The sequence below is a fragment of the Chionomys nivalis genome, chromosome 5 (assembly GCF_950005125.1).
Source record: "Chionomys nivalis chromosome 5, mChiNiv1.1, whole genome shotgun sequence".
Classification (NCBI taxonomy): domain Eukaryota; kingdom Metazoa; phylum Chordata; class Mammalia; order Rodentia; family Cricetidae; genus Chionomys; species Chionomys nivalis.
The window spans coordinates 28,547,362-28,569,482 of record NC_080090.1 but is presented as its reverse complement, the minus strand read 5'-3'; the positions used below and the strand labels follow the sequence as shown (position 1 = coordinate 28,569,482).

General features: G+C 42.8%; 1 protein-coding gene across 9 annotated transcripts in view; it reads left to right on the top strand.

Moving 5' to 3' along the window:
* The window catches only part of Erc2 (ELKS/RAB6-interacting/CAST family member 2), an 893,871-nt gene that overhangs the window by 23,302 nt on the left and 848,448 nt on the right, over window positions 1–22,121 (top strand). For all 9 annotated transcript variants that reach the window (XR_009057130.1, XR_009057128.1, XR_009057129.1 and 6 more), the window contains exon 2: window positions 13,706–14,497. Coding sequence is in view for 6 of the 9 variants with exons in the window: in XM_057769470.1 (XP_057625453.1) it covers window positions 13,841–14,497 (657 nt within the window). In the remaining 3 variants the exon portion in view is untranslated. The remainder of the gene's footprint in view (window positions 1–13,705; window positions 14,498–22,121) is intronic.

Genomic DNA, 22,121 nt, shown 5'->3' with positions numbered 1-22,121 from the left:
GGAGTCTTCTGATGTTAGATTGAATGTTAAAACCTGGGATACACAATGGGGATTTAGAACAGAAGAGAGACCCCAAGAGATGAGAATATAGTATGAGATTTCAAGGACTGGGAGTGATTTGCAGATACGTGTGGACTATTGGATGTGCCGTGGACCATGTTCTAAGTCCTGATAGTGGCAGAGGTGACAGACCTGAGAACGAAATCAATCTGTGCAATTAATATTTACCTTTATAGAAGCCTGCAGTAATCCCCACACTTGGGAATTTGGTGCCAGCCTGAGCAAATTCCAGGTCATTCTTGGCTACGTAGTGAGATGTCCCCAAAAGAAGAAAGATTTCCCTTTAGTGTATGTGTTGTTCTTTAGGTCTATAAAAACAAATAAGACCAACTAACTATATTAAAAGAGACTAAACTCCCACCCAAATTCTCATCCCCTATGTCACATGTCCAAATTAAGCTTTCAGTGCTGGACTCTATCTGCTACCTTAGCTAGACATTCCAGGTCTATTCACTGGGGTACCCCTTACCCATGTCCATCTATTTCTTTACCTCCCCTCATGGACTTAGATTGCAAAGTGAAGGGGGTATGACCACAAATCTCACATTCATAGGGCCTGGGGATGTGATTCAAAGGGATTGACTTTGATGAAGGTAAGCTATCAGGTGATAGGATCTAAATGAAAGGAACACTATGTGTGATGCAGAGGGACAGGAAGGGACTTGATGGGTTTGAGCAACAGGAAGAAGACCTGTTCAGAGATGGTGAAGGAGCGAGTCACCTGCAGGCTTTTTGGTTTTATCTATGCAGCACTGGGAAGCTTGGAAATGTTCTAAGTGGGTGGTGGAGATATTTTTGTGATTATAATTGTAACCTAACACAGTTTGGCTGATGTTTTGGAAATAGAGCAGAGGGTGTCAGAATGGGAGGTGGTTCAGAAGGGTATGGGCTAGCTTAAACAAGAGGCCTGCCGAGGGTGGTGGCAGGATGTGTGAATGGGGAGATGGATTCGAGGGAGGTTTTAGGAAAGTAGGTGGAATGGACTTGAAGCAGGCAATGAAGGAGAATGGATTCTCTTTTAAGGTCTTTATGTGGTAGTGATCCAGCATCTTACTGCCTATAGACCAAGCATGGAAAGAGGGAGTCGGGCAGAATATAAGGCCATAGGGAGTGGAGGGATAGGGAAAGCAGAGGTGGATGCCTTCTCCTGAGGGTGCTGGTTGGCTCTAGTCTGGCATCGTCTTGGAGGAAAGAGAGCATCACAATGTCAGACTTTCAGATTTTCCTTCCTTCCTTCCTTCCTTCCTTCCTTCCTTCCTTCCTTCCTTCCTTCCTTCCTTCCTTCCTTTCCTCCTTCAAATTTTAAAGTTAATTATCTATATCTTTCTGTGTTGGCAACTAGAAGCAAATTCTAATCATCCCTGTATTAGCCATGTTCCACACATCTGCAGTCTGCAGCAGCCCTGTATTAGCCATGTCCCACACATCTGCAGTCTGCAGCAGCCCTGTATTAGGCATGTCCCACACATCTGCAGCAGCCTTATCCTGATGGTCAGTCCTTCTTGCTTGAGACTGTTCGATACCATGTCTCCCTGTACAACGATTTTATTTTGGAATTAAATGTCATCTGTGACCCAGAGATTTAAAAAGTTGGAGAGGCTGGTCAGAAAAAAAAGAGATATTTTCAGTTTTTAAGTCTTAGGAGATACTGATGATCTCAGCTCACACGGTCTGTCAGCAGGGTTCAGGTGATGGACTGAAGCTGAAATCTGTGGAAATAAACTTAACCTAATTTAGAACAGATAGCAGGAAGTGCTTTTGTCTTAAAATAGAGCATTCCAGACTGTGATAGTGGAAGACACTTGAGGGAGACAAGACTTAAGGCTCTTCCAACCATGCTCCCTGAGCCTCTAGTTGGAGAGTCCTTAAACCTTTTTAAGAGGGCAAGTGGATGAGTGCATATTTTATTTATGAATCCATATGCAATTAGAGACAACATCCTCATAGTTTCATAAAACCATCTGTTATTTCATTGACTTCTAAGAACTTACCCTGGACTTGAGATTTATTCTTGAGGTGCTTGTAAAGTGGAGGGCGCTGTGCAGCTGAACCCTGTGGTGTCACAGTTTCTCTTATGTCAGCAACATTTGTTTCTTTGCAGTTTGAGGTTATGAATAATTTATCCTTCTTAGTGTTGTATATTACGAATATACATAAGCAGGTATTCTAAAGAGAAATTTCAAAAAGAAACTCCACCGATGGACTCCTATCTTGGTTCTGTAAAAGTATTTAAAATAATAAGATCTTATTTTCTAATGGCACATTTCAGGTGGGTAGGAAAGCTTAAAGGGGTCTTCTCGAAGTTGGTAACAGGAAGGAGACATTATTGCATTATTGATTGCTGAATAAAATTCATCTTTTTAATTGTTCTCAAAAATTCATTTTAGAGAATTAAAAAAGAAAAAAGAAAAGAAAAGAAAAAAAAACCCACCAGGGTAGATGAGAAGCGAGGAGGCAACAACTCAGAAAAGCCTAAGTGTCAGAGCAAGCATCTTAAAATACACCGGGAGCTTAAGAACAGCTGGGCAGAGGGCGGAGGGTGTGAGTGACTCAGTAGAACAGGTAGGAATCACGAGGTGGTGTAGGGGATGTGGCAGCTGGGGAACCTGCCTCTAGCTTAGTTCATTATCTCAACCTGCACCTCTTGAACAAGGTTGACCTAATTCTGTGTATAGTAGCCTTAGGGGTGGTCTGGTCCTAGGAAAATGTGCCTGATCTATAAATCTGGCAGAAGAAGTTTATTTCTAGGTAATGTGTTTGGCTTAGGTTGCTAATTAAAATTAATTTTCAGAAGTAGAGGTGTGGGCTGTGATGATAGCCATGCTGTAAGCGTGAGGGTCTGAATTTTTTTAAAGTGTCCTTTTTTTTTTTTTTTTTTACTCTGTTCTCTTTTTTATTTATTTTTATTAATTAATTTATTTAATTATTAAAGATTTCTGCCTCTTCCCCGCCACCACCTCCCATTCCCTCCCCCTCCCCCAATCAAATCTTCCTTCCTCCTCAACCCAAAGAGCAAGCAGGTTTCTCTGCCCTGTGGGAGGTCCAAGGACCACCCACCTCCATCCAGGTCTATTAAGGTGAGCATCCAAACTACCTGGGCTCCCACAAAGCCATTACGTGCAATAGGATCAAGAACCCATTGCCATTGTTCTTCAGTTCTCAGTAGTCCTCATTGTCCATTATGTTCAGCGAGACCGGTTTTGTCCCATGCTTTTTCAGTCCCCGGCCAGCTGGCCTTGGTGAGTTCCCGATAGAACATCCCCATTGCCTCAGTGTGTGGGTGCACCCCTCGCAGTCCTGAGTTCCTTGCTCGTGCTCACTCTCCTTCTGCTCCTCCTTTGGATCATGAGACTTCAGTCCAGTGCTCCAATGTTGGTCTCTGTCTCTGTCTTCTTTCATCGCCTGATGAAGGTTAATATTCAGGGGGATGCTTATATGTTTTTCTTTGGGTTCACCTTCTTATTTAGCTTCTCTAGAATCACGAATTATAGTCTCAATGTCCTTTATTTATGGCTAGAAACCAAATATGAGTGAGTACATCCCATGTTCCTCTTTTTGGGTCTGGCTTACCTCACTCAGGATAGTGTTTTCAATTTCCGTCCATTTGTATGCAAAATTCAAGAAGTCATTGTTTTTTACTGCTGAGTAGTACTCTAATATGTATATATTCCATACTTTCTTCATCCATTCTTCCATTGAAGGGCATCTAGGTTGTTTCCAGGTTCTGGCTATTACGAACAATGCTGCTATGAACATAGTTGAGTTAAGATCGTGCTCAACTTCCTTAGCAATCAGGGAAATGCAAATCAAGACAACATTAAGATACCATCTTACACCGGTCAGAATGGCTAAAATCAAAAACACCAATGATAGCCTCTGCTGGAGAGGTTGTGGAGAAAGGGGCACACTCATCCATTGCTGGTGGGAATGCAAACTTGTGCAACCACTTTGGAAAGCAGTGTGGCGGTTTCTCAGGAAAGTCGGGTTCAACCTACCTCTCGACCCAGCAATACCACTATTGGGAATATACCCAAGAGATGCCCAAACATACAAGTGTCCTTTTTTTTAAAAAAAAATTCTTTTCATATATTACATCCTAATTGTAGTTTCCCCTCCCCTCGGTCTCTCCGCTCCCCACCTCTCTTCTCCCCCAGATCCTTCTCCATTTCTCCTCAGAAAAGAGCAGGGACATCAACCAAACATGGAACAACAAGTTACAATAAGACCAGACACATATCATCACATCAAGGCTACAAGCAGCGCAATAGGAAGAAAAGGTTCCCACAAGCAGGCAAAAGAGTCAGAGATGAGGAAGAGGAAGAGGGAGAAGAAGGAGGAGGCGGAGGCAGGAGGGGATATGATACAAAATTAAAGGAAGGTTTTGCTCATGACACCCGAGTTTGTCCCCTGATCTCCACATGAGCACTGCATACGCATAAACATGCACACACACGCACACACAAATATTCATATCCCCCAGTGTTTAGGGATAAGAGAGAGTTGATTACAGACTCAGTGTCATTGACCATGGCCTGGGAACACAGACTCAGATTGCACAGATTCCACATCCCCACAATGATAAGAGCTCTATAAAGTTTTTCGAGTAACAGAACAAAGAAAGCCATAAAGTGGCACACTTTTCAGACACATTGCTAGGGACATGATGTAGGCATGTTAGAGCAGCAAAGCGGGGAAATGCATGTGTGTAATGACATACCAAGAAGTTTTACCTGATCTGCACAAGGATGTTAGATCAGACATAGAGGTGGACAAGAAATGGCTGTTAAGGGTCCTGGAGATCGCCCAAGATATATCACAGTTAGACCGTGGTCCCACAGCACACCATCCTTTCCCACAGTCATTGCCTTTCTAATCAGATAATTATTCCTTTAGAAAGTTCAAAGTAAGGTGCAGTTTCCTCCCAGGAACTTTCCTCATGTCTTTGTGGAGTTCAGTTCCTGAAATATCTGGAAACTGTGTGAACACAGCAGATAAGGGGTACCAAAGAGCTCACACAGGAACTTCACATTAGATGTGTTCACAATCTTTATCCAGAGTCAGTACTCTAGCTATATCCACCTGGAAATCTTCAAAAGCTGGAACTATCCTTGCAAATGCGTGAGAAAAGGGAGCAATTGCTATGTGTATTGTCATTTATTTCATAGAAACATTTTAAGAGGTAGAAGCAGATCTGCAGTGATGAAGAAATTGTTGTTACCGTTTCGATGGCTTCTGCATTGCCTGGGACTTGGTAGTTTCTGTGGAATCACTTGGAGTGAGCATCTCTTGTCTAGTGTGATCTTGGTGGCACAAATATCAGTGTTTTTCTCAGCTGCTCCGCATGGACTGCTGATGGATAACGTGTTCTTTCTGACATTCCAGCTTCACTATTAAGGCTTGAAAATAAATAGGGAATTATACTTTTTCTTGGAGTTTTTTGAGGTCAAAACTCCAGCCAGTTTTCAAATTTGTTTTTTTATGTTAACTTTTATTTACTCTACAAAATAATGGGTTTCATTATGAGATATTCATACTTTGACCATATCTAGTAGTGTTTCTATTTTTGTTTTAGAGAGTATCATATGTAGCCCAGACTGGTCCCCAACCTTCTACATAGCTGAGGCTGGGCCTCAGATGGCTGACGCTTCTGCTTCGTGTTGTGATTACAGGTGTGGCCAACTGCGTGGTTCTAGACAGTTCTTTTATCATTTACTTTTCCTTGTTAGAGATCAACTTTGTAGTACCTAGTTCTTGTAACCACCATCCCTTCAAACATGTTGGATATGAGCTCAAGAGAATTGCTTAAGAAAATCCATTCTAGGAGCAGGTTTCCTGAAGACAGAAGCTCTGTCATATCTTGGCCCCTTTCACCCTGGCATTCAACATCAAATGAACCTGTTGCCTAAAAGCATTTCTTGTATGAGGAAATTAGAATGTTTTAGGGGAAATTTTCAAGTATATTAAAGGGAAAAGGGTTCACTTGCCAAATCATCTTGGGAAAATTATATCATGCATTTATGTTTGGGTTTATCCCCTTGTATTTCCAACATTGCTGAGACGTCTCGATATAAAATCAAATTCCCATCAGCTACATTAATTCAGACATTTACTAAACTGCTCATGAAGTCCTGGATGGAAACCGCTGGAGAGGGGCACTATTCCTCTGAATGTGTATTTCCTGGATATACGGTGTTGAAGTCGTCGTTGATTCGGGGACTTTTGGTAGCCTCAGGAGAGATGGCAGCTTCAAGGAACGCTGAGAGTAAAGAGTATAGGCTGTGAAGGGAACTAGCCAAGGAAAAGATGGGAGTATAAAATGTTCCATTTTTATCTTGTATTTCTTCTAGAATGTGATCCTCGGGTAGTAACCAGTGCTTCATCAATCAAAATATTAGTCAGCTAGGACTTTTTCAATCAAAATATTGTGAAATGTTTTCCATCACAACATTATTACATTTTCATTCAACAAATAACCCGAGTCATATGATTAGTTAAATAGATGACTAAATAACCATTCAATAAAGCTTTAAGTGACTGGTTCCAAAGTTCGGAGGCTTTGAACAATAGCTTGTTATTTTCCACAGCCCTGCAGCTTGCCTGATGGTCCTGCTCCTGCTCCTAGTGTTAGAGAGTCACTCATGCCCATGACACTGCATGGCAGTTCAAGGTGGCTCATCTCGCTGGCCTGTCTGAGTGCTGGCTGCTGGCTGGGATGTTTGCATCTTCATATCAACTGTGTTTCTGTGTAGAGTCTCATCTCCAAAGATTTTCTGTGACATTCTGTTTCCAATAGTACAGCTTGGACTTTTGCGCTAGTTGTGACCTAAATATCTGACCAAACTATTTGAGAAAACACCTTTAGGGGAGGAATTCTTTATTTGGCTCATGATTTGGGGGAGGACAAGATGATAAGCTTATGTCTTGGTGCCAGGAGACAGAAGAAAGGGGTAGGGTGAGACATAGCCCTTGAAGGACATACCCTTACAACTGGCTTCCTCCATCAAGCCTCTGCCTTTCACAGTTGGTTACCTCTGAAGACTTCATTTGAGTTTAAACTCATCAGTGGGTAAAGCATTCAGTAGGTCAGAGGTGCTTCTCTCTGGAAATGACACCCAGAGGCGTATGCCACTAATTTAAGCCTTTAGACAGATTGATGGTCAGGATTAGCGAATACAACTCCTTTATGTCACATCAGATGAATTTTAAGAGACAAAGAGAAACTTTTAGGCTTCTCAGGGTAAAGTTCAGCATGAGAACAATGTCGCATCTTTTGCATTTGTTGGTTTAAGCCAGTCGTGAGTCCACTCCACATTCAAGAAGGAAGGAAATAGAATTCTCCTTGGCAGGAAAGAGAAATGTTCACCTACAGAAAGGGAAGGGATTTTTGGTGGCCATCTTTTGGATTTTTATAAAATAGCCATTAATAATCATGTCTAAAAAGGAGACGGTGTTCGGAATGAACTATTGAGGAAAAGGAGAGTGTGGTCTGGGACTTTATGTAGAATTTAATCCTGATTCATCCAAAATTACATCCGTACACACATGTATACACCCAATAAGAAAGCATCATTTTGTGAAAAGACATTGTTGGTGAGACTGAATACTTTTGTTTAATTCTTTAACACATGTATTTTCTTTCTTTCTTTCTTTCTTTCTTTCTTTCTTTCTTTCTTTCTTTCTTTTCTTTCTTTTTTTTTTTTTTTTTTGATTTTCGAGACAGGGTTTCTCCATAGCTTTTTGGTTCCTGTCCTGGAACTAGCTCTTGTAGACCAGGCTGGCCTCGAACTCACAGAGATCCGCCTGCCTCTGCCTCCCGAGTGCTGGGATTAAAGGCGTGTGCCACCACCGCCCAGCAACACATGTATTTTCTATAATAACCTATTAGTTATTTTAACAAGTAAGCATTTAGGTTCATGACACATTTTAAAATTAGAAAAAAGACTTGAGTCTTGTGGCACACACCTTTAATTCCTGTGCTCAGGAGCCAGAGGCAGGCATTTCTGTGAGTTTACGGCCAGTCCAGCCTGAATAGCTCTCGGCCAGCCAGGGTTACGTAGTGAACCCTGTCTAAAAGACAGTTATGTTATAGTCTCAGGTTCTGATTCTTTAAGAACTTAGCTCTAAAGATTTTGTCTATCCTGGATGATCAGTGGGACATCAATTTATAAAGAAAGTATTTACTATTTTAATTGTGTTTGTATATGTGTGTGCCACGGCACAGTGCGCAAGTCAGAGATGACTTGGAAGAGACATTTCTCTCTGTCAGCCTTTACATGGGCTTCAGGTACTGGACTCAGGCCTTCCAGCATGCATGTTGGCCAGAAAACACGCAGGTTTCCAGCGAGCGTCTTCACCTGAGCTGGCTTGCTGGCCCCAGCTGAACAGTTCTTGTTGTTCACAATTGGCAGTAAGAGATGTGTATAGTACAACCCTGGAATATGCAGCCATGGGCCTACTTATTTGAAAATATGATTGAAGACAAGTGAACATTTAGAGTAAAAAGGCAAAAGTAAGCCGAATGGCAGTAGAAGTTGCTATTAAGAATAGAGAGATACAGGTTAAAGCAATAAAATATAACGCATCAGCCAAATAAGAAGCTATACACCTTTGAAATATTAAGAGACAAAAATTCATCACATTGTTGGCTAGAGAAACAGAAAAAATACAGACATTAAGAATAAGATAGGGATATAATGTAATGGTTTTATTTTTTATTTCTTTTCTTTTTTTTTAAATTAATTTATTTATTTGTTAAAGATTTCTGCCTCCTCCCCGCCACCACCTCCCATTTCCCTCCCCCTCCCCCAATCAAGTCCCCCTCCATCGTCAGCCCTAAGAGCAATCAGGGTTCCCTGCCCTGTGGGAAGTCCCAGGACCACCCACCTCCATTCCGGTCTAGTAAGGTGAGCATCCACACTGCCTAGGCTCCCACAAAGCCAGTACATGCAGTAGGATCAAAAACCCATTGCCATTGTTCTTGAGTTCTCAGTAGTCAGGGGACGATATACATGCCTATATGGATTAGACTGTGTTTGAAGAAAAAAAATAACAATAAGTGACACAGAGTAGATAACAGATGAAAATACAGTGGTAAAATTGGTAAAGAGTGAGATGGAATCAACATCCCAGTCTGTCCAGTTTCATGCGTTTTTTTTAGCCAACACTTCATGATAGGGATGACTTTGTCTATTGTTTACCGGTGGAGAGCATAGGAAAAAGGAAGGTTTCTGTTCCTGATAATGGCATTAAATCTGGTACTAACCCTGGATCAAGAGAGCCCAGAGAAACCGGGAGCCAATGTCAGAATGTTTTTGCTTTTTAAATAAGGAAGCACAGTCATTATTACTGTGTGTGACTATGGCGTGTGTGGTGTAAGATGTGCATGTGTGTGGGTCCATGTACCAGTACATGCATGGAGGAGCATGTCAGGTGTCCTGCTCTGTCACTCTCCACCTTATTTCCTTGAGACTGAGTCTCCTGCTGAATCTGCAGCTAGGTTTGTGGCCAGCTGGCCGCAGTGATCCTCGTGTTCCTGTTCACCTGGGATTACAGACCCTTGCAGCATGCCTGGACTCTTTTGTGGGTGCTTGGGATCTGAACTCAGGACTTTCTGGAGTTTTATGTGGGTGCTTGGGATTTGAATCCAGGTCTTCCTGGAATCTTATGTGGGTTCTTGGGATTTGAATTCAGGTCTTCCTGGAGTCTTGTGTGGGTGCTTGGGATTTGAGCTTTGGTGTCAGTCTGTGTGTGTCATTGTAGTCTCCCTGCTAGTATGTGCACATATCTGTGCTTTCCAGAAGTGTGAGGAGCATGTGCGCGCGTGTGCACACATGTGCAAACGCACGCACACACACACACACACACACCTTTGTACTCTGCTCTTACCCACTACCAGTGTGTCAGGAACATCTTTCTGTCTCATTTGATGTTCACGCTGTCATGCTGGTCCACTCTCTTGTCTGTCTTATTTATCATTTATATAACTGAATTCTTATTATTGGTGTATTGGTACTCCTTTTTACTGAAGAGATTGCTCATACCAAAACCTTAGCTATAGAATGCTTTTTGTGTATTTCCAAGGAGAGAACCGACTCCCAGAAGCTAGCCTCTGATCTGCACACACATGCACATGCACACACATACAAGTAAAGAAATACCTGAAAACAGGAGGGAAGAAGGAAGGGAGACAAGGCTAAGGCTTGGGGCTGCTAATGCTGTCTGTCTGGAGACTGAGCTTCAGTGGTGACTAGATCCAGAATATCACGTGTCGTCTCCTTGTCTGGCTTTACATACTCCCAAGTGCAGCTCTGTTTCCCTTGGCTTTAGCTTCCCTCCCACAGAGGCCCCTTGCAATCAATAGTTCTCAGAGGCCTGCCTTTTATTTATTTTTCCTCTTTTTAAATTAGCATTTATGTATTATATACTATTGTGGGATGTTTTACTCTTATGTTTTTAGGGGGACCTGTTACTTAACTCCCAAATAAATCACATACAGAGGCTTATTCGTAGTTATGAATACCCAGTCTTCGCTTGGCTTGTTTCTTGCCAGCGTTTCTTAAGTTATCCCGACTACCATTTGCCTCTGGGTTTTTATCTTTCTCTATGTCTATATACCATTCTTTCCTTCTTACTCTGTGATTGGCTAGATAGCTGGATGGCTGGCCCCTAACGTCCTCCTCTCCCTGTTCTCTTACTGCTCCTCATTCTTTCCCAGAGTTCTCCTTCTGTTTATATTCTCTGCCTGAAAATATATTCCCCAACAACATACAGTGAGTTTTATTTTGACATTTTCATACATGTATTTGATGTATCTTGATTGTGTTCACCCCTTGTTACCCTTTCTTGTCCATCTTCTTCTCCTGGTGACCTTCCTCTTTGCCCAGCGAGCCTCCCTTCTGCTATCATGTGCCCTCAAATTACTGTTTATTATTTTGTGTCAGTGTAGATGAGTGTGTATGTGAGTTTATATGTGTGTATGTGAGTGTGTATGTATGTAGGAGAGTGTATATGTGTGTCAGTAAGTGTATATGAAGTGTATATGTGTTTATGTGAGTGTGTATGTATGTAGGTGAGTGTGTATGTGTGTAGGTGAGTGTGTGTGTATGTGTGTAGATGAGTGTATATATGTGTATGTGAGTTTATATATGTGTATGTGTGTACGTGAGTGTATATGTGTGTAGGTGAGTGTGTATGTGTGTATGTAAGTTTACATGTGAGTAGGTGAGTGTGTATGTGTGTAGGAGAGTGTATATGTGTGTATGTGAGTGTGGCACACCTGTAGAGCTCAGAGAACAACTCTCTTGAGAGTTGGTTCTCTCCCTCTATTATGGACCCTGGAGATAAAATTCAGGTCATCAAGTTTGCAAGTTTACCCACTTAGCCACTGAGTGATCTTGCCATCCCCGTGTCTTCTTTGCTAATGAGCCATTGAGTTTACTAAGGGTTACTTAAGGCTACATCACTGAGAAAAATCTTTTCCTCATTAACTGTAAACTGCCTATAGACCTTCAGTGAGGGATGGGACCACATGGGCCCCTGGCCAGTCTTGTGCAGATCTGGGCAGGTGATCTCAGTCACAGGAGTACCTGGGAGTCAGTGTTCTGTGCCACCACTGTTGTCTTCTGATCGGTCCATTCTTTCTGCCTCTTCTGTAATCTTTCCAGAGCCTTAAGGGCATAATGTAGATTCCCAATTTGGGGCTGAGCATTCAGCCATTACTTCCAGAGTTCCATCTTGTAAACAACTAGTTCTAAAGGAAGGTGATATCCTTCATACTATCTGTTCTGCCTGAAGTCACGATATGGAGTCTTTTTGGACCAGTGGGAGTCATGCAACATTCTTTGAACTGCTTACCATGTTTGGAATGGAGTATAATCATTAGACAGACTTGGATTATATTTTCACCTCTGATGCCTTCCAGGATGGAGTCATGGGAGGCAGCCTTGAGTCCTTATGAACTGGGAGTATGGGTTTAGAAAGTGCTCCTTTAGGGAAAATAGAGATTGCGTTACTAGAAAGGGTGTCTAGATATGAGAGGAGAGATAAATGATAGGTATATGGAAATAAACAGTGCCTCTATGTGTTGTTTTTAATGTTTTAGTCTCATTGAGACACTAAACAGAAACTATTTATTTCTTTATTTTTATAAAAGCTGTTTATTGACTTTTATGTTAGGTAGCAACTAGGTATTTTATAGGTAGCATCTGGTCTATGAAGTAATGAGTTAGATGGTATATATCTACATTTTAGCTACTGAAGAGTAAAAATGGTGACAGTTTTTAAAGTTTGCCTAAGGTCACCATCTCCTCTGTTTTAGAGTGGAGTTTGCCCCTCTTTAGACTCTGTCCTCCTATCGCCAAATGAAGGAAAGCAAAACGCACTGAATATTTCCTGAAAGCAGGAGGCCGCGAGGCCCCCATTAAGGCCTTTTGAGGCCCACCATTGAAGTGATAATTGCAGCCCTGTGGCCCCAGCTACATGAAAACTGCCCTGATATACTTGGCTCACCACCATAGGGAGCCTCTCTTCCTGTTTTTTAGGAGTTAGGGGACCAGGAACTTCAGCTTTAATCCCCTGGCATTCTTCTCCTGTGCCATTTTTATTTATGTGGGAGGAGGTTCATATGAAGATTAAGGTCAGCTAATATGGAAAAGAACTCTCAGATGGCCAGTCTGGAAGATGTATGATGGGAAGAGTCAGGAAGGACTGCTGTTTCCCTGGTAACAGCTCTGAGACTCTGACCACATGTGCAGGTGTTCTGCTGGTTGAAATACCTCTTGATTCTAGCTCTGAGACGGAGTGAGCTCCAAATCCCATGTCAGCGGCAGGTGCATGGTAGGACGGTGCTGGGTGCTGGGTGCAGTAGAAGGGAGCTCTGTGATCCCTGAAGAGCACAGGAAGACAAAGGACAACACATAGGTCAGATATTAGACACCCAAGGGAGCAGCACTTCTCACCATCATTATTCTAAGCTATGTGTATTTGAGGGCCGTGCCCTAAAGATGAGTTATTTTACTGCTAAAGTCTAAATGGTGAACTTTTTGGATTTCCAAACTATACTTAGCATAAATCAAGAGGGAGAATGTCATTTTCCTATGGAAAAAAGAATTTCCTTTTTGTTTGGATCACTTTTGACTTTGAAGTCAGGGTGGGAAAATTTGTTTTAAAAGTTTACATGTAGTATGAAATGTTTTGGGATTATTTTTCTTTGTAAAGTAGATATATGGGGAGCACTTTACTCTTTTCATCATCTATCATCCATCAATCATTTTTGTCACTCACTTATCATTCTCATCTATCTATCTATCTATCTATCTATCTATCTATCTATCTATCATCTATCTATCATCTATCTATCTATCTATTATCTATCTATCTATCTATCTATCTATCTATCTATCTATCATATCTATCATCATCATCATCATCATTATCTATCTATCTATCTATCTATCTATCTATCTATCTATCTATCATCATTATGTCTATCTATATAGATTTTATTTTCAATGCTGAGACTTGAACCCAGGACCTTGTAATTTCTAGGAGAGTATTCTACTACTATCAATATATTTTAAGACATGATGCAACTGTAGTTAGAGTTCTGAAGAAGTTTGTTTTTAATTATCCTTTCTCTGTTTTGCAGATCTCTGAGTGGAGCCATTTCCCAGCACAGACTATACAGAATGTGGTGAGAATTCTGGCCTGTGGAGGAATTGGTTTAAACTCTAAGGTTGCCTAGCATCTCTTCTCTTGAATAGCACCACATCGCAGAAGAAAAATGTATGGAAGTGCAAGAACCATCACTAATCTGGAAGGTAGCCCTTCCAGATCACCTCGTTTGCCAAGGTCTCCTCGGTTGGGCCACCGAAGAACAAGCAGTGGGGGAGGGGGAGGGACAGGCAAGACTCTGTCCATGGAGAATATCCAGTCCCTTAATGCAGCCTATGCCACATCTGGACCCATGTACTTGAGTGACCATGAAGGGGTGGCGTCCACAACTTACCCAAAGGGTACGATGACTCTGGGCAGGGCCACGAATCGAGCTGTGTATGGAGGCCGGGTCACAGCCATGGGGAGTAGTCCCAATATTGCGTCCGCTGGACTTTCCCACACGGACATTCTTTCCTATACGGATCAACACGGGGGGCTGAGCGGCTCATCCCATCACCACCACCACCAGGTGCCCTCCATGTTGAGGCAGGTAAGAGACAGCACCATGTTGGATCTTCAAGCTCAGCTCAAAGAATTGCAGAGAGAGAATGACCTCCTACGGAAGGAGCTTGACATTAAGGACAGCAAACTGGGATCGTCCATGAACAGCATCAAGACTTTCTGGAGTCCCGAGCTCAAGAAAGAGAGAGTGCTGAGAAAAGAGGAGGCAGCTCGGATGTCTGTCCTCAAGGAGCAGATGAGGGTTTCTCACGAAGAAAACCAGGTAGGTTCTGACTGTCAGTGTTCCCAGGCTTTGCAGATGGCTCCAGGCTTACTGTATGCATCAAGGAAGTTGGGCACCATCAAGAAGGTTACAGCTTAATATGTTTGGATGCTACAGCAGAACCCAGGAAGTACTATAGTGTATTGATTGATCTGCTTATTCCAGTAACCCTCCCACATAGTTGCAGAATGGGGGAGGATTGCTCCTCATTGTCAACTTTTGTACGTGGTTAATTTTGTTCTCTTTTTCAGCAGTTGGAACAGCAGTTCAGATGTCCCCCCTCAGCATAGAAGAGGAAAATGATAGCCTCTGCATGACCAAACATTTTACACTAAAAGGTCACACTGATTGGTGATGGTTTATTGTTTATCTTTTTGCTGTTGAACCAGCATTGTTTCTTAGAAGGAGCAGCATTCTCTAAGTAGCCAACCCAACAACATGAAACAGAATTGGGAAGAATGGGTTTCCCTTACCATGTAAGGGAAACTTTCCTTAGCTTGGTCTTCAGCCTTTATCCATTCAGTATTTATCGACTATGCTCAAGGTGCCTTCTTAGTCTTTGATTCATCTTCTATCTTATAGTTTAATTAGTGAAATTAGTTTCCCAGATTCTTCATGAATTTTATTCCTCCCCTCTTTTTTTATTTGTTTTTTTGAGTCAGGGTTTCTCTGTAGCTTTGGAATCTGTCCTGGAACTTGCTTTGTAGATCAGGCTGGCCTCAAACACATGGAGATCTGCCTGCCTCTGCCTCCTAAGTACTGGGATTAAAGGCGTGCGCCGCCGCCACCCAGTGCCTATTCCCCTGCTTCCAGCCCCTGTTCCCTTCTCAAAGCTCATCATCTCCAGAAGGCATTGTGCCTCCTTGACTGAGCCCATGGCACCTTCTGGAAGACCCAGGCCAGTCTCATCTTGTACCACTTCCTTCCACATCCGAGCTATGTGCTCCATCCGTGGTCGCCCTGAGCAGAGCTGAGGTTTCCCTTGCCGCGTTCTTCCTCTTCTTCTCACGGTTAGCTTCCCCGACATCATTTCCCTTTCTGCCCGGTCAGCGTCCGTTTCTGTATCATATGAGCCCTGTTTACACAGTATTGTTTTCACAAGTGCTTTGGAATCAGATGCACCTATGCCTAAATCTCAGTTTCTTACTGTAGAGAGAGAGCTAAGGGGGAGAAAGGGTGTTGTGCCCTTGGGCCCATGAACTCCCTGGTGGCATTTTACTCTGTTAGAAGTCTGGGATAATCCCAACCGGGTGAACTACGGCTGACAGCTGGTCTTGCCATCGGCCTGGTGTTGCTTTCTGCCTTTTGGCGGGGGCTCATCTGCTGACCCTCCCCCCTGATTCTCTGACGCTAGCACTTTAAGCTAAGCAGCTGTGGATGCCTTTCTGACTTGTACAAGGATCTGATCTTTGTGGCTTTCTGTGTGCTGTGAGAAGTCACCTGATCTCGTTATCTGGCGGAGCTGGCGCTGCTCTTCAGATGCTGGAGAATGTGATCGTTTCCCCTGGGACGGAAGCTACCTTCTTTTCCCCACCACTGTCTCTGCTGTGTTCTGATTTGCTGGCTCCTGATCGCACTGTGAACATGTTACTGTAATGTGCATTTCCCCCCTGCTCCACATTGCTTTTCTCCTCTCTGTAGCTTTTTCATTTTTAAGTACTTAAAGCAGTTCAGCAATGGTGAAATCAGTGGCAGAAAACTTGAAGGGTAGTCTCTGGTCTGTCAGCTCTAAAATGACTTTTAGCCTCTGCTTCTGTCATTGAGTTTATGGCTGAGCACCAATCCATATTTATTTGTAAATTACATTATGCTACAGTGTCAGCGAGATATGTGTCTTCTTTGATATTTACAAAATATGTGGATGAGACAAAGTAAAATGAATATAATGAAGTAAATTTACTTTTATTTTTTGGTAGAGGCTCCTTTTATTCCCTTTTAGAAGTATATCAGGATCCTTTTTAGAGATATATGCATCCCTCTTGCTCAGGATAGGATATGTTCTTCTGGGGTGACAATAGACCTCAAATCTCAGTGACTTAACACAAAGTATTTTTCCTCCCTCCCTCCCTCCCTCCCTCCCTCCCTCCCTCCCTCCCTCCCTCCCTCCCTCCCTCCCTCCCTCCCTCCCTCCCTTCCTTTCCAGCATCTTGCTATGTATCCTTGGCTGGCCTAGAACTCACTTTGTAGACCAGACTGGCTTTGAACTCAGACATCCACCTGCCTCTGCCTCCTGAGTTCTGGGATTCAAGGTGTACACCACCATACCTGGCCTCCGACGTTTATTTCTTATTCCCTAAGGTATGAAGCAAGTCAAGTGACTCTCCATGTCAGATCTTTTCTTTGTAGCGACACGGGGATCCAGGTCTTCTACATCTGGAAGCTTGGCTTTGAGAATTGCTATCCCCTTTGACATTCTTGAAGATGTCACACTGACGTTTTAATTCTCCTGACTGGAAGTGACACAGCTGGAGGAAGTGGGGGGTGAAGTCTTCTCCTCTAAGACCGAGATGATAGACAGAGTGGTAGTAACTGAATCTGTAGGCTTTTTTAGGTTTGTCCTAAAAGTGGTGCTCGTCAGGCATGGTGGAAAATGCTGATAGTGCCAGCACTTGGGAGGTGGAGGAAGGAAGATCAAGGGTTAAATTTGTCCTTGGTTATGTAGTAAGTTCGAGGTCAGCCTTGGTTACACGTGTCAAAGGAACCAAAATGGGCAAACAAACAAATTATTGAAAAATAGTGAACCCAGAGGAAATAAAGTTTGGGAAGCAGCCCAGACTCCCGTCGCTGCTCCCAGTTTAGTGCTGCCATCACCAGTAGCCGTCTGTTGTGGTTATAGTGACCCGCGTGCCACCAGCAGAACGCTATGAATGTCATCAACCAGTCACCTGAGGCCAGCACTAGAAATGCGGATGTGGAGAGACTGCAGGGCTGCCCAGCTGGGAAGTGGCAGCGCCTTTAAGGTTTGAGTAGGCTCTTGACTTTCTGGTGCCTATGAAGGGGGCACCGAGCAGAGAGAGTGCTAATAGAACAGGAAGGTCATGGTGGAGGAAAAGAATAATAAGCCCTAATGGAATGATTAGGAATTCGGTTTATTTAGGATTTTTATTCTTAACCAGGAACTTATTTTTCCTAGAAATTGATTTGATGCTCTTTCTAATTTCTACCTGTGTTATCTACCTTCTGTCACCATAACACATACCTGACACAGGTAACTACAGAGAGCAAAGGTTTGCTTCAAGTCATGGTTTGAGAGGTTTCAGTCCAAGATTGGGTGGAGCTGTTGTTCTGGGCCTCTGATGGGCATAGTGGGTGGCAGTGGTGGAGAGTCTGTGGAGGAGCAAACTGTTCAGCCAGGGCTTCATAATCCCCTTCAAGGGAATGCCTTCAGTGACACAAGGACCTCTCCCAAGCCCCACCATCTTCCAGGGGCACCACCTTTTTGTTAACATTGGGAGGGGGGAACACTTTTAAACATTATCAGCACCGTTTACTACAAGTTAACTGCACCCTCCTTTTAAAGGTAAGGGAAAAGCATAGCAGCTGTTTCTGTATGCAAGAAAGGGACACGAAAGTCTTAAGATACACTTAACTGTGGTTCACAGCAGCCAGAAGCCGCAGCTGCAAACGTCACTTGTCCACGGATGTTAGAAGTTAGAATTGAAAACGTTTGAACTGTGCCACACGAAGAGAAGTGGGAGGCAGAGCCATCATAGGAGGGAGCGGAGGAACTTGCGTGCTCTTGCCGATGACATTCATATTTTTATAGAGTTGTCCCCAGCCAGCACAGACATGTTCCCTCAGGTGCAATTTATAGAGGGCATGGCTTTGATGTCCTCTTGGTTCTATCCATGGTAGCTGAGACCATCTCCAATTCAAAGGGAGGCTGTTGAACTCTTTCTCAGTGTTAGAGAAAGTTCTGGAACTATAGGGCCAATGGGTAGGTAGCCCCAGATTTCTTACGAGCAAAATGTTGATGATCATCAGGTTCCTGGATGGATACTCCATCCCTTCTTTACTTCCCATCCCTTCTTTTCAGCAACACAGGAATATGCATGTGGATATAAATACATGGATATAAATACATCTGCTGGAGTTGCAGGCCTGGAGTCATGGGCCATGTGTATAATCCAGAGTCCATCTGTGTGGGACTAGCCGAATGTGTGTAATGCAGAGTGCATGGGTGAGGCTACCTTAATGTGTGCAATTCCATGCACATGGGTGTAGGGCTAGACTAATATATGCAGGGCTAGATTAATGTGTATAAGCCAAAATCCAGAATGCATGGGTACAGGGCTCGCTTTAGGTATGTAAGCCAGAGTGCTTAGATGCAAGGCTAGCCTCATGCGTGTAAACCAGAGTTCAGAGTTCATGGCTACACAGCTTTTTGTTGTCATCCATGCCTCCGTTGTGTGACGTGCTTTTGTAAACTGCAAGAGAGCAGAACACAGTATTCTGGGAAATTTATTCTTTGGAGTGGCTGAACCCATGACTCATGTTCTCAACATCATAGTAGATTGATTTGGAGAAAAGTAAGTTTACAATATGATCATGAGGAACTGGAGAGGCACTCAGTGGTTAAGAACACTGACAGCTCTTGTAGAGGACCTGGGTGTGGTTTCCAGCAATCACATGGTTGTTAATGCTGACTTTATCGGCAGTTCCAGGAGATCTGACACCCTCTTTTGGCCTTCAAGGGCACCAGATATCCATATGATGCAATACATACATGCAGGCAAAACACTTATATACATACAAATGAAAATACAATTTTAAATAATATTAACCTTGTTAATGAATGTTTTGATGTTACTTGATGGCCTGTAGGGTTGTGCTGGATGTTGGGGAATAATATTATTATTATATATTATATATTATTATACTATTATAAAGAGGTCAAGTTACTCAGTTTCTCAAGAAATGAATGGTTATTTTATTCCTTTGTCTTCCTCTCTCTCTCTCTCTCTCTCTCTCTCTCTCTCTCTCTCTTTCTCTCTCTTTCTCTCTCTCTCTGAGACAGAGTCTTAACAATGTAGTCTTGACTGTCCTGAAACTGGGCATATAGACCAGATTGGCTTAAACTTGTAGCAATTCTCCTGTCTCTGTCTCCTGAGTGTTTGAATTACAGGTGTACACTCCAATACCTTTCTGGTGTTTCTAGTCTTTGTATCTCTACTATCTACCAGGATAGTAGAGATCAGAGGGAGAATATATGTTAGAGAGTAAATGTCCAGAAACACCCTAAATTTGGTTGGAGTACTCTACACTTCTAGTCCCAGCTACTTGGGAGACTAAGGTGGGAGGGTAGCTTCAATCTGAGTTCAAGACCAGCTTGGGCAATAGAGAAAGACATTGTCTTGAAACACTCAGAAATGGAAATTTTGTAAGAATTTGATCTTGCAATTTAGTGCACAGATGTTACTGGCTTTTCATATGCCTGAATATTTTGTACCACTATTGCCTTTGTAGTTTTAATGACCTCTTTTCCAAATTAGATATAAGGGAAGTAATTTTCAGACATTTCCTAGGTTGTGTGTAGCCAGCCAAGGCTCTGCAGGAATATAAATAGCATCACACACTAGGAGACTGTACTAGATCTAATATTTACTCATCTTGTGAAGAACTGGGACAAGGTCATTGGGAGCTGTAACCCAAGAAGTGTAAGTAAACCTGTCTGGGGAATGGTACAGCTTTTAAGCAATGGTTATGCGATCATTTCTATTTCTGACTTAGCCCCACAGAAAAGAATAGACTTTAAATCAATATTAATAAGAACTTTTGATCCACGTTCAACATATCGCTTATTAGTTCTTATTTGGATCCTGAAACTGGAAAAGCCGAGAGAAAGTAACATTTCTGTTAGCGCTCTTCTATTCTCTCCTTTTCTCCCCTTCTCTCCCCTCTCCTCCACTCCCCTCCTTGCCTCTCTTTCTCTCTTCTCTCTTCTCTCTTTTCTTTGGAGATGGGGTTTCATGTATCCCAGGCTAACCCAGCAATCACTAAGTAGGTAAGGATGCTCATGAACTTGCCATCTTTCTACTTTACTTCCTGACTGCTTGGGTTACAAGAGTGCACCACCACACCCAGTTTTATGGGGTGCGGGAATTGAACCCACATCTTTGTGTATGCTAAGCCAACATTCTACAAGTTACATTCTCTAGCCCCATCATTATTTTTATTTTTATTATGTATCTTACTTGCATAACGATGGGCCTTTCAATAGGAGTCATTTGACCCTGTTCTGGGAGCTGATAGACGTACAGTTTATCCTGATGAGAAGTGCGTGAGGCAGCTGCAGCAGGGCAGTCCGACAGCAGTGAAACTCAGCTGTCATCACTTTGTGCAGTGAGGGCTCACCCAGAATTGCTGGGTCTCCTCAGGGTTACGGGGGCTGGAGGTTCGATGCTGATGTGGGTTAGACATGGTTTGTCTCCTAAATGTTAATGGGCTGGAAGCTTTTCTCTTAGTGTAACTGTGTTGGAAGGTTTTGAGATCTTTAAGAGCTAAGTTGGTCCTGGGGCGATTTCACCCTCACAGGTAGAGGAATGTCTTTCTCAAGGACTGGGTTAGGTCTCTGGAGACTGGCTTAGGTCTCATGGGGATGACTGGCTCCTAGGGACTGCAGTGGTTCCCATGAGAGCAGGCTGTTTAAACAAGACCACACCAATTTTTTTGGTATTTTCTGCATGTGTTTCCTCATCATCCTTGCACATGGCTTTTGCCATGTCGTGCCAATGCACTGGAACATTCGCTAGGAGCCAAGAAGTTGCTATCACCACATAACTTTTTGATGAGAATCATGAGCTAAATAAACCTAGTTTTCTTTGTATGTCATTAAGTTTCTGGTATTTTGCTATAGCAACAGAAAACAGGTTAAATCAGATACGTTACTACAGTAGATTTGTCTTCCCACTGTCCTCTCTTTCTATTGGTAGAAGTCCCTGAAGAAAGGATGTCCAAAGTGTGGCCAGGGAAATGATGTTTTCCAAAGAGGATTTTCTGGTCAAAGAAACTTTAGACACATATACTAGAAACATTTGCCACGGAAACTCATAATGCATTATGTTCTAGGTTGAATTTTGTCTCCCTTGATAAAGGTAGGTTGGATTCCTAACTGCTGTTGTCTGAAAATGACCTCATTTGGAGAAAAGACCTTTCCATAGGTACCAACCTAAAATCTTCAGAATGGGCCCTAATCCAGTTTGACTGTTGCCTTTATAAAAAGGTAAGTTTGGACAGAGATGCAGACATGCCCAGATGTGAATACATACAACCAGAGACTGATCTTGTAGTTGAGCAAAGGAGAGAGTCTTGGGACACACCCTTTCCTGGAAGCCCGCAAAGGAAGCAGCTGGACTGACACTCCCATCTCAGCCTCCAGAATTGAGAGAGAATGAAGTCTGCTGCTTGGTTTGTGGTGTTTTCTTATGACGGGCCTAACCAGCGAATACCACATGTCACAGTATGCAATGCTCCAACTCTTGCAGTTAAACAGCACTTAAATTTTTTAATCTATCAATTTCTCAATCTTCCTTGACCATGAAACTTTATCTTAAACTAAATATGCCTTAAGATGCTGTTGCTGCAAAATTCCCCATCCACTCCCATTATGTAGCTGTTCTTCTCT